The sequence below is a fragment of the Orbicella franksi genome, chromosome 15, assembly GCF_964199315.1.
Source record: "Orbicella franksi chromosome 15, jaOrbFran1.1, whole genome shotgun sequence".
Taxonomy (NCBI): Eukaryota; Metazoa; Cnidaria; class Anthozoa; order Scleractinia; family Merulinidae; genus Orbicella; species Orbicella franksi.
The window spans coordinates 11,072,023-11,085,216 of record NC_138159.1 but is presented as its reverse complement, the minus strand read 5'-3'; the positions used below and the strand labels follow the sequence as shown (position 1 = coordinate 11,085,216).

The window sequence follows — 13,194 nt, the reverse complement described above, 5'->3', positions numbered from 1 at the left end:
GTACTAGACACATGTATGCAATTGCATACCTATTTTTGTTTAGATTTCCAGAAATATGCAGGAGCATACATAGTCGCTTTGCCTCTGGAAGTAATGACAGTTAACAAATAAAGAAGCCTTGACTGTGCTCTGTTCCGTTGTAAAGCACGCAGGAAGCAGTAGAGCACGAAAGAAGAGTAAGGGAAAACATGAGACAAAGTCAAGTGCTTTTCCCCACTTCTTGAGTGCTCTACCGCTTCCTAAGTGCTTTACAACAGGACAGAGCACAGTCGAGGCTTCTTTATTTGTTTTATGATAAAGAATCCAATAATTTCCCCATGTATTCCGCTGAATTTTCAAACCAAACTTTATTTTCCAAATGTGTAAAACTGGTGTCAGCCGTGCTGTGTTCTCTGATAAAGTGCGCTAAAACAAGCCAATCACAATCCTTGTTAGAATTGCTCAAATAATTTGATTGGCTAACGATGTGACAGCTGTCAATCACAAACTGGACTTCAGCTAAGCTTTCAGTTTTAAGTAGTTTCGAGTGGCTTTCGAGAGAAGAACGTTGCCTTCAAATAAGTCCGCTTTTTAGTTAATTTTCAAATAACAATCTTAAGGCAGGTAAAGGTTTGTAGTCCAGGAGAATCCTGCGGTATTGTGGCTCATGAAAATGTACACTTTTCCAATGGAAATTACAAAACCAGGGGCTCAAAGGTTGCAGATGAAAATGCAAAATGCTGAGTTGAATTTGAAGGGAGCTACAGTTATTTACGGCTTGCAGCCGCTTGCAGCAAGATTGCCCAAACTAGCGTATAAGTTAGACAGACTAAACTGCTCCCACTGGTTCTACTCTGACCATAGAGGAGAATATCTAGAGCAAGCTTTGAGCTGACCACTCGTCAGTTCACTTCACTGAGATGACCAGAGAATGAGCGTTACTACACTGCATGTAAATGTTGTTTTGAGCAATTGAGCATTTTTACAAAAATAATTAAAAGCTTCTCATCATAAACAGAGATAGCTCAATTGTTGTTTTCTGTCATCGTTTTACTTCTTAAGTATAATTTCCGCCTACATAAATGTCTTTTATTGAAGTACTGATTAGGTTGAGAATTTGTTTATTTCGCTACGTGTTTTGTCGGCCGGAATCTAGCAAAACTTGTTATTTTAGTACAATTTTCACACTAATGTTGCTAACAATGGTCTCTGTGAGCCATAGTTACTGTAGACAAAGAGCTTGTTTCTATTTGGTTTGTCTGAATCACAGGGGAGGCTTTATTTGGGTGAAATTTGTCAAAATTCCAAAGCAAAAATTTGAAAGCCAGCTTACTGTCATTAACCCATGCTCTGTTCTCTGATAAACCACGATATTTCAGCCAATCGGAGCATGCGTTATATGAAAACTTTATTATAATATCAGGTAAACATCATCTGCGATGTCTCATTCAGGTCTGAAGCGTACTCAACAACCTAAAGTATTTGCATTTCCAGGTTGTGTGCGACTGAGTTTCTCTTTGGAAAACGTTTCTCACTTGTGGTACAATTGAAGTACAAATGAATATAAACTGAAACATGACATGTTCACTGATCAGCTACCTTCAACCTATTATTGAGGTCCTGTTAGGGATAAATTCCGACAAACGACATGGCCTTGAAACAGCGACATGAGTGCTATGAATTGGCGACGAATGAGAGACTACTCCAGCCAAATAGAGAAAGCGACACCAATGGCAAGATAGACCGACAACGAATTTGGGAACTGAGAATGCAGTGATTGTTTTAAACGTCTGAGTTGAAGTGAAGATGCATTTGCAGAGTTTTAAATATGTTTTCCTCTCTCACGCGAGATGTCGACAGCTTGTGAAACCCAGACTTTCTTACATATGCTAAAACATCCATGTCGAATAAATCGAGTCTGTCATTGCTGATTATTTTTTGTCACTCTCAGCTGAGTGAGCAGTGCCCTAAAATGCGTAAAAACATGCTTAAAAAAAGGAAAGAGATCTTTGAAAGTCAGCTTCATATTTTTATTAGTGGGCCACCAGTAAAAGAATATGAAGCTGTATCATCAACTAGGAAAAGAGAGACAGGGGAAAGCTGCCAAGGTCTTCTCAGTAGAAGGTAAGGGTTACGCCAAATTCAAAGGAAGATTATAGATAGGAGAGATTATCTGATTGAGGCCGTTGAGATTTTGAGTTAAAGAATGGTTGTTAAACATAAACATGGTAAAAATAGTCATAGGTCCGATTGTACCTTAGGTCCAAATACTGATTGGAAAAAGGCTGAAAATAGCAATTCTAAGCATCTAAATTTCAAAATTTCCCAGGGGAGCATGCCCCCACATCCCCTAGGAGGTTAGCAACTTCAGCACTCAAAAGTATGCCCAAGCCCTTAGAAGGCATGCCCCCAATATACCCCCCAGCGTGCTCCCAGCCCCTTAGAAAATTTTGAAAAATTGAAGTACATGTAGCTTTTCCTTCATTCCTTCATTCTGAGTCAAAATGTGACCCTTTAAAAATAACCATAAAGTAATCATTAAACCCACTGACCAGAGAAATGCTGGCTCTGCATAAGAATTCGTACTGCTGAAAAGTGTTCAAAGCAAGTGCAAAGCATACAAGGAGTAAATTATATCCAAAGAGATACTTAATTATAATTTTATGTACTTGACTAAAACAGCAAGGAACCTTCAATGCGTGAGAAATAATAGTTTCAGCGTGAGAACGCAAGATTGAATTCGTTTGCGTGAGCCGCATGCTCAATGCGTGAGACTTGAGAATACTGTGGCAGTTTTTTCTTTTAATAAACAAAGGTATTACAATGTGTTATACGTGTAGCTTCGTTTTAATCGAACAAGGTCAAATTTCTCGACACAATTCCTCTGAGACGAAATTCCGACAGGCGACGTAGGAATCTTGCGAAATGCCGACATGGCTGGTGAAGAATTTCAGACGGCGGACATGGGTACCCCCCCTAACAGGGCCTCATTATTATGGCAAAGATTAAGCATGAAATTTTGTGCGTAATAAAACTGTAGAAAATTAAAATTATATATTTAAAGCACTGATCTACTTCTAGTGTTCTTCACGTCCGAAGAACATATCAAACTAAAAATGGCAGGCAAAACCAGAATAGAATCCAAAACATTTAGCTTATCACAAATTAAGTTACAGCTTAGCTATTATCGATGCCAGGGCATTCGCACCAACACGCTAAAGCTTATATTTTATAGTCAGACATAACTACCAACAAGCAAATACTCCTGACCTACAACAGTAATCTATCAAACAATTTTTTTCAACGTTGGCTTGAGAAGTTTACCCCATAAGTTTTATTTTGCATTTGTTAACATGGACCGACTGGACAACTTCAGACGGCCATTGTGTCTCGTCTGTTTTTGGTGTTTCCCTATTGCAGTTGAATCGTTTAAAGTAAAAAAAAGAGCAAAGAAACAAGTCAATGACTTTGTTATAAACTTACCAATACCCAAGACAGTCACAAGAGTAAGAAATATGAACATCAAGACTATTCTGTTCATCTTCGAGCGAATTCAGACACGCAAAAAGATCGCACGACAGACGCCGCCTCCAGACAGGGTGATCACGTGACCAGCGCAAAGACAAAGAGCGAAAGTGAAATGTAAATGCACAAAAATACGCATATTTTTCGCTTTTTCCCGCACAAGAAAGTAAACAGGAGTAGCAGTAAAAAAAATCCTGTGTTACAGCTAAGTTGTTTCCTTATTTACGATCACATTTAAAGAAGTAGAATCTCGTTTTGTCTATACAAAATTGTTCCAGGGGAGGAGAGGGAAATGGCGAAAAGATGCTTGATACCCAGGGCCCGCTCTTTGTTAGGTGCTTCAACGAAATTTCAACGTGGTTTTCTTGTTAGCTCGGTTGTCTCGTTTTAGTAGTCGTTACACTGAGATGTCCTTCATTACAGTTTCTCCCGAGAACCACTTTCCTGTTGAAAATCTTCCGTATGGAGTATTTTCCACGTCTGATAATGTGAGTAAGCTTGCATATTTCAGAAGTTTTCATTTATTTCTTACTACATTGGAACCCCGACAATCCGGTCACTAGGGTAGCCGTATTAAAGGGGTTCTTTAAATAAGAAAATGACTGACTGAGCTTTTTTTCGGGCCAGAATAATGTGGCCGCAATAACAAAGCGACGGTATTAACAGGGTGGTCGTAAGGCGGGGTTCCACTGTAACTGTAACTGGAGATTATTTTGTGATCCACAGCCAAGACATCGCATAGGTGTTGCTATTGGCGAGCATGTGTTGGATCTGGCTGAGATTTCTGATCTATTCACTGGTCCACTGATGTCGCAAAGAAAATCAGTTCTTCAAGAGGTAAGAAATATTAAGCTGACACTGTTTAAAGGCTCAAGTTCATATATAGGAGGTAGATGGTACAGTGTAGTTCAAGTGTGTTCTCGAAAGCTCCTGTTCTGACCGCTATCCTGAGTCTCCAGCTGTTGGATGGGGAAGGGGCTCTTCCTATAGTGGAATATACAGGGAGGCTCCACCCAGAAGGCTAGACTATGAGGCTAAGGCTAGAGGTTTAAGACAACTCAGCTTTATAAGACTCGTTGCCCAGGCACACACTTATTATGTGTGAGACTTAGGTGTAACCTCTGTCAATTCCAGGTCCCTTCACCCTGTCCTGCTGGCATTTGTCATTTTAACTCATGAATTGTGGTAGCAAGTTACAGGTTGTAGTGGGGGATCAGATTATGCTCTGCTAATTAGCTTTCAGTTGATTATCTGTAAGGGTATGCTCTAGCGGCGACCAACATTTTGTCTTGGGCAACTGAAAAAAATACTGGTCATTCGGCTAGGCACTCAGCTCTTCTATGTACCACTCAGTGCTGTGGTGAAGGAGGTGACCTTATTTTAACATTCTATTTTTGGTTGATTGAGATTGTTACTGCAGAAAAATATCCTTTTGCAAAACATGCTTAATAATAGTTTGTATGGTGTGATCGTCCTGGTGAGAGTAGTTCTGAAAAGAACTGTTGTTGGTGACTGACGTTTCGACAACCTGAGCGCAAGTCATCTTCAGAGTAGCCTGCGTAGCAAGCGTTTCTGTGGGGTTCGTGAGCAAAGAATATTACAGCGCAAAAAATGGAGTGAATAAAAGAGGGGGGAGGGGGAGGGGAAGGAAGGAAGGAAATGCTTGCAGACAAACCCCAGGATTTTGAAAACCACTCACTTGGCCTTTCATGCCTGAGTGCGCACACTGAGATTTCATGCTGTCATCGGCTGTCATAAATTAACCAATAAAATCTTCGGCCTTCCGTAGCGGAAGTGAACTTTGAACCAAAATAAACTTTACTTGTCAAAATATGTCTGAAACAACGAGCGCACAGTGGGAACGGAGAAATCTTGATGAATTAAATTTGGTAATTTATAATCAAGCTATATTTCTACTCAATCCGTCTAAAAGGAGGGACTGCAAGGGTGAAGTTTTAGCACAAATCTGCCAGAAAGTTAAAATGTGAGAAGTATTCCAGTCGCATTAGTAATCCTTGTGCTCACATGATTCGAAATTTTGGATCACTGTATTCATTCGTCCAGGAATCGATACAAAGTAAAATTAGCAAGTCAACTCCCACAAAGACAATTCCAGTAAAGAAGCGTTTGCTGGAAACGTCAGATCCACAAATCGGTTTGAGTGTTATCGCCTGCAACAAAAACAAACAACGGAAAGTCTTCTCGGCAAACTTTGAAATTTGGGCAGGAGAGGCTTCAAATATCTGAGAGGAGAAATGACGATAATCTTGACCAGTATCTGAATAAAGATAATCTTCCCCTAGGCGGCCTCCAAGTCAAAGTTGTTTATAAAATGTCCTCCTAAGAATTCCCCACAACAAGATGACTAAATTTTTGATAAGGCAAATATGTGACAAAAACTGGCATGCCGCAGCTAACAAATCATTGTACTATAATAAATCATTCAGAATTGTACCCAGTAGTTCTAAATGCTGTCAACAAAAATGCTTCTAATGAAATAACAGAGTACCTACGACAACATGTTGCCATGTAACAAGCCAGACGATATCTCTAGGTTTTCCCACACAGTAGTGCTAATTTTCTGTCCCATGGTTTATTATCTTGTCCTTGGCGCATGTGGCATTCAAGAAAGTGATGTTAAAATTAAAGGAACAACTGCAAATTGTGTCATGCTTGCTTCTGCAATAATGTGCAGGTTTCGAAAAACCAAAGTGTTGGCATTGCATTACAGGATTCAGGGGCGGATCCAGGAATTTCTGAAAGGGGGGGTTGTACACTATTGTAGTAACCTTTAACGCCAGTGGTGTGGAAGGTGAGTTACGGCCCCGTACCTCTGGCACGAGCTCTTAAGGGGTCTGGAGCCATGCCCCTCCCCCCAAAAAATAATGTTTCCGATTTTTCCCTCTAACACGCCTTTTGCAGCATTCCCGAGACTTCAAAACAGTTGTGAAGGCATGATATAAAATCTGGAATTTATCTTATTTCTCAGCCAGGAACCCAAAAATAGTAATGCATGATTGAAAGGGACAGCAGTATCATCAATACTTATTTGTCGTTTCTCTACATACCTCATTAATCAAACAACGTAGCCTGAAATAGTCTTCTAGGATGAGCTTTTACAAAGGCCTCGCATATCTCGTCTACCTGGAATCTCTCAGGGTAATGCATAGCAATAACAGCGAGATCTCAAAAGCGCTCTTCAGACATGGTTGATCTGGTGCAGGTTTTGATCCATTTCATGAGCGAAAAGGACCGCTCAGCTTCCGCACTACTGATTGGTAGGGTGCACGCAATGAGCAGAAGACGATGGTTGTTTGGAAAAGCATCCTCGTCACACGCACCAAGTGCTAATAGAAGATTGCTTGGAAGTTCCTTCTCTGCTGACTGCCACATCGTTTGCCATCTTCACAGCTCATTCCCAAGGGATTTGGGAAATGGAAGGTTGTTCTCCCAGAACAGCATGCCTTTTGTTGCTTCAGATAGCTCCAGGGTGTTTTTAACTATGATTGAGGGTACTAGAAAAAGAAAGTGACGGGCGTGGTGATCCTCGTCAGAAAATCGGTCTTGCATTTGACTAATCAGGGAATCAAGAAGGGGAATAGCCACAGATTCTTTTGTAATGATCAATTGGACTAGAACTGGGAATGTTTGAGCGATTCCTCAGTATGCTTGTCTTTCTGGGAATAGCTTCAACGATTCCCAGTTTCTCAGCAAGGTCTAATATTTCTTTGTTCTGAACCACGAACTTACCTGATTTCTTTGTATAAAAATCTGTTATTTTCTTCATTTTCCATCCAACGTTGAACACACTTCAACAATAATCAAACATTCGCTTGGTCCCAATCCCACTCGTTTATGTTTGAATGAATTTCACCTGTTCATGTCGCCCATTATATCTGATCCTGTCTGATGAGGCGATCCCGATACGACCTTCTTGCAAGTAATATCCTCCACAGTAGTCGCGAAATGTACATTATCTTTTCAAAACTTGAAAAGCAGTCGAATGGTGGAAGTGAAAAAACTTTGTAAAAAACAATTTTGTTCTATTATTTGTAGGAAGAATCAAACAAAATAACCAAAAAAAAAATGCTGCTCAAAGGGGGGGTTGCAACCCCCTCAACCCCTCCCCTGGATCCGCCTCTGGGATTTCTACTGTACTGTCAAAGCTGACGACTAAATCCTCGTTCAGTGAGAAAAGTTAAAGCGTTTTGTAACCAAGCTTCGAACATGTCTTCCCCTTTTGTCTGGTACTGAAAGGTATTAAAATACCTTTGATTGACAAATGTCAATAATATTGGACTAGCCCAGCCAATCACGAGCTCCCTTCGCTGTCAAACGGAGGTTTTCAAAATCCAGGGGTTTGTCTGCAAGCGTTTCCTTCCTTCCCCTCTCCCACCACCCTCCTTCCTTTTTTTGGTTCTCGCCCCATTTTCCACGCAGACAAAACACCGAAAATCCCATCCTTGGTCTTTCTTTGCTTCCAAACCCCACAGAAATGCTTGCTACGCAGGCTATCTTCAGATTCAAGTGAATAGTGTTTGTCAGTCGATGATGTTATAATTCTGGGCTGTTGAACATGACTGGTCAGTTTAACCATGATGGTATTGGCTGAAAGACTCATGTAAAGTTCGTCATCAGTCATTGGTGGGTTTCGATCTGTCTATTGTTAGTCAAATTGGTCAGTTTTGGTCCGTCTATTGTTAGTCAAATCAAGTCGGTCTGCTAGAAGTCTGTTAGCAGACCATTCACTCTGTTAGATATCCGTTTTCATCATCAACTGACAAACACTATTCACTTGACTCTGAAGATGACTTCCACTCAGGTTGTCGAAACGTCAGTCACCAACAACAGTTCTTTTCAGAACTACCCTCACCCAGACGATCACACTATACGAACTACTGATAGTACTCTTGGGCTCAAACCATTAACTATGTTATGCTTAATAATTTTGTTGTAAGTTGAGGCTTTGACTTTTTGTCCGTTTGTTCCACGTCAATTAACATGAAACATGATCTTCCATTTGCTCTTGACTTTGGACATAGCAAACTACACAGAGAATGCAAACATTTGCATTGAAAATTTCAATTTTCCTTGGAGATTGTTTATTTTTGATGGGTCTTAGTATTTCTGTAATTTTCAATAGTGCAGCATGAAAATCTTTATATAAAATGATATTCTTTGTGTATGCAAATTTTTGCTATTCGGCATCTGCAGATAATCTCGAGTAAGCTATATTTTAATAGTGACGACTAGTTAGCAAATACTGCATTTTATCAAGATTGGTGACCACCGGAACCAATTGAAACGTAACTAAACGTAACTTGAAACAATTTCTTTTACAGTAACCCATTGATGCCCAAATGAAATTGCACGTATCCCACCACTTAATTCTCAGGGATTTTTCAACATTTCAGAATGAGCACGAGCGCTAAAAATAAACCATATGTGCAGTAACCACACACACAAGATTAGGTTTCAAGACATCGTTTATTTCAAGTTGAATAGATGAAGGGCCAAAATATTAAAAAACATCGACAAAAAGAATTCAACTTGATGGTTAAAACTGATGAGAAAACAAGAAATTACATCATTTCTTTGCCGCGTAACAAATAAAATGCACAACAAAAAAGCTGAGAAAATTGAATATGCAAAAATGAGTTATTACGGACTTCAGAGGACAAATTGAAACCAAATACAACAGGATTTCCATTCTTGTACTACATGTATAATGGCTAACATTTGAGAAAACAACAGACAATAAACGTGAAAGACACATGTAAAAACCAATTTGAACACAAGAAATCAAATAATTTCTTTGCTGCATGACAAAATGTTACAGTGCTGTGAAAGAAAGATGAAAGTTGTAAGTCAAACAGACAACAAAAACAAATAAATTATTTTGAGATCAATGGTATTTCAACTGTGTTAAATTAGTGGCCACTTAGTTCTTTTCTCGGCAATTCTGTAGTAGCTGAATAAGACTCCAAAAAATATATTTGAACGAAGCGAATAAACTTATAATCAAACAAACCACGGAGGTCACTGTGAATCAAATATGCAGAAATCCAGCGTGCAAAAATACTGTTCACTTTTAGAACCTAAAATTCCCCAAAACAGGGCACCAAATGAAACAAATGCAAAAGGAAGTTCAATAACAATAAATTTTCATTCAAGCCAAGGCAAAGAAACCTATTTAAAAGCAAAAAAATCAAAATTTCGCAGACGTCCTTCACTGCATGACTGCATGTTCAAATTAATTCTTCACGCCAAAGCGAAAGCTCTGAGTTTCTCCCAATCACTTTTGCAGTCATTTTATCGGCCATGGTGTTACCAATCATTCCAAAAGTTGCATTCAACTTTGAAGCAATAATGTACTTTACCATTTTTGTTTCTAAAGTCCAGGAAGCTGCTTTAAGTCTGTGATCTGTATTCAAAACTCACTTGAAAGTGCACCGATTGTCATGTTTTCGTGGCAGTTGAAGGAAGGAAAAATTCTATGCCAGAAAGGTTTGAGGACTCTGTACACCTCGATCTTCCATTCTGAGGCCACCTAAACATTAATTTTTTTTTCTTTTCTATTTTAAATCCCAAAGCAGTAATTTCTCTATGTTAGGAATGAAAACAAGACCTTTGAAGTTTGCAGATTTGGCCCGCAGCGTGCCATGATAACCTGCACTTTATGAGCGCATGATTTTAAGAAGAAAAACTGTCTTTCTGGGACCCCTAAAGTCCTCTAAAAATATGCTTAGTAAGTCAATTCTGATTGGTTTATTTGTCCTGAAGAACAATAGAACAATAAGAGAATCAAAAAGTCTTCAGGGAGGGTAGGAAAGGCTATTGTCCCCACGTGCTTTTTTATGGGCGGTTACGGGCGGCACAGGAAATTGGAGGGGTTTTTTGCATGGGCGTTTACGGGCGGCACAGGAGTCAATGGGTTAAGACTTATTTTGGTGATCATGAATGTTTTTAAGTGACTTTAAATCTAGCAAGTCGTTAAATTAAGGATTTTTCATGATAATATGGTAAAAGAACTACTCAGAATAGTACTTAAGAAAACTAAACAAGATAAGTAGATCGAAAAAAAATTAATATGCTTTACCTTGGTTGCAACATGCATAATCAAAGAGGAAAAAAAACATGTGCTCACACACGCGCAAAAATAGATACCAACAAATAGTTAACTGAATGGTAAAAAAAGAATGAAAGAAAACAAAAAGTTATTTAACTGTACCACTTAATGATAGGACCAAAGCTGGGTGAGCTGGTCATCCATGATTACGAGATACCCCAAAAATGTTTGGTTTGTGAATCATTGCAGACATTCTTTGGGGGAGGGGAGGCATCTTTCTGGGTGGGTGAAAATTACACTGGGCTAGTGCAATTTGGGGGTCACTTGCCAAATGGCGAGTGCAGATAAAATTTAGTTTCCAACACTGCAACAGGGGGTCAATATTCCTTAGTAGGGCTTGAGGAGGTTAGTTAAGTGATTAATTTTGTTACGTGGCACTCGGGCCATGCTTTTGTGATAAAAAAATATCCTATGACTGTTTTGTCCATGCGGTAAAATCCCGACCAAGTTACACCAAGACTTCCTTGCCATATAATAAATACAGTCAAACCTCCTGTAAGTAACCACCCAAAGTGTCAAGCCTAGGTGGTCGCTTACAGGAGGTGATCATTTACAGGAGGTGGTTGCTTACAAGAGCTTAGACCATTTTTGGTCAAAATTTTGCCTCAGTAGCATATATTGTAACTGCAGAGACGTACCCCATGCACCATTGCCCATCTAAACCCATGTAATAACTTTTAGTAGCCACAAAAATAAGGAGCTTTCCGAAGTATGATCATGGCTCGCAAATGTGTCATTATGTAGATGGGTAGCTGGAGGTTTTGCCCCCAAGTGTGTTCGCACCCACCAAGTTTGTACCCACATCAACAGGAGTGTGAACTCAGTGGGTGCAAACTCGATCGGGTGCGGAAGAGGTAACATTCCATAGAAGAGCTAGATATGGACTAGAAATCGCGTGTGAATACATTTTTTACAGAGACAACAAGACATTGATATCTTGGAATGAAGACTGCTTTCTCGTAGTCTATGAATGTTAAGTACAGAGAGGAGTTCCATTCCAGTTATTGTTCTGTTATTATTATTAATGTTGCAATATTGTCTGTGCAGGACCCGGAAGCCAGCCTGTTAATCTCAGAGTCTTTTGTCTAGCTTGTTCTTCATCCATTCCAATATCACCCTGTTTAGTACAACAGCATAATTCAGCACCAGTTTTTGCACTCCTTTAGGTCTCCTTTCTTTGACAGCCTGATTAAGTGACGCTGCTTTCATTCATTGGGCAGTTCTTCTGTCTTGCAGATTTTCTCAAAGATAGTGTAAAACATTTCTGCTGAAGTGTCCAGGTCTGCTTTGATGGCTTCTGGAGGTATTCCTTTAGGTCCAGGAGCCTAACTGCCTTTCATATGTGTTATTGCCTGTTTGATGTCTGGTCTTGTTGGTTTGCTTGGGTCCATCTCCAATGGGTTTTCGGTTGGTTCAATCTCGGCTGGCTCTGCCACTGGTGGTCGATTGAGCAGCTCTCCAAAATGCTTAGCCCTCCCCCCAAAAATGCTTGGCCTTATTGGTTTGCTTGTGTTCATCTCCAATGGGTTTTTGGCTGGTTTAATCTTGGCTGGCTCTGCTGGTGGTGGTCGATTGAGCAGCTCTCAGAAATGCATAGCCCATCTCTTTAATTGGTCACTTTGGTTTGTATGCACTCTCATTTTTGCCCCTCACTGGTCTGTTTGCTACCTTTGGCTTTCCTGTCAGCCGTCTGGTGATTTCATACACGTCTTTCATATTTCTTTTTCCAGCTGTTTCTTGTGCTTGTTGTGTTAGGTTGTCAGTTTATCTTCTTTTGTCTTGTCTGATGCTCTTTTTAACCTCTTTATGAATTCCTGCATATTCTATCTGTGCCTCCTTCTTGGCCTACCAGGTTCTGCTTTGTTTAACCTATTCTTCTGTTCTTTTCTCGTCATGATTTTCTTTGCCATCTCCAAGCTGACCCACTCTTTGTGTTGTCTTGTTTTGTGACCTAATGTTTCTTCGCATGCCCCCTTCCAAAGTCCCTGATCAGTCGCCATGAGCTCTCCACTGCCTCTGCTCTAGGTGTTTCTTCAAGTGGAACTTGTAATGACTCCTCTCCTTCCTCATGCATGTCTGCTAGGAGTTGACATCTGTTTCAGATGTAATATATCAAACACGAAAGACTGTGTTTGACCACATTTCCAAACACTGAGAAGAGAGTTGAAAATACGACGTGCAGTGGAGTATTTTTTATGAGCTTCAAGGTGTTTGGAAATGTGGCCAAATACTGTCTTGAGTGTTTGATATATCTTCTGAATCGAAACTAAAATTAAGGAGGAAACAGAGAAATAAAATCGTAAAAATCTATGCTAATTAAGATCAGATGTACAAACACTGTCACTTTCTTGACTTCCTTTGTCTAATCTTGATGAATTATTAATGAGTTTAAGATGTTGATTTGGTACTTTGTTCTGGTATCTGGGTCCTGCAGCAGCTCTACATTGTGTCAATGACTTGTTCTCATTGCCCCTTTGTTGAATGCAGCTTTCAACTTGAACTGGAACTCCCCTGTTATAAGGTGATGGTTTGAAGCAGCATTAGCTCCCCCTCCTAACCTA

The 13,194-nt window shown here is 39.8% G+C and overlaps 2 protein-coding genes and 1 pseudogene across 2 annotated transcripts in view; 1 reads left to right on the top strand and 2 right to left on the bottom strand.

Annotated features, from left to right (window-relative positions):
* Positions 1-3,553, bottom strand: part of LOC145469967 (TGF-beta receptor type-1-like) — a 46,297-nt gene extending 42,744 nt beyond the window's left edge. The window contains exon 1 of the mRNA XM_081453793.1: positions 3,463-3,553. Within this exon, the coding sequence (XP_081309919.1) occupies positions 3,463-3,520 (58 nt within the window). The 5' untranslated portion in view covers positions 3,521-3,553. The remainder of the gene's footprint in view (positions 1-3,462) is intronic.
* A 202-nt stretch (positions 3,554-3,755) lies between these two features.
* LOC145469975 (fumarylacetoacetase-like) overlaps positions 3,756-13,194 on the top strand; it is a 76,731-nt gene continuing 67,292 nt past the window's right edge. The window contains exons 1-3 of the mRNA XM_081453804.1: positions 3,756-3,839; positions 3,928-3,992; positions 4,231-4,341. Of these exons, the coding sequence (XP_081309930.1) occupies positions 3,797-3,839; positions 3,928-3,992; positions 4,231-4,341 (219 nt within the window). The 5' untranslated portion in view covers positions 3,756-3,796. The remainder of the gene's footprint in view (positions 3,840-3,927; positions 3,993-4,230; positions 4,342-13,194) is intronic.
* Positions 4,339-7,291, bottom strand: LOC145470389 (52 kDa repressor of the inhibitor of the protein kinase-like; annotated as a pseudogene).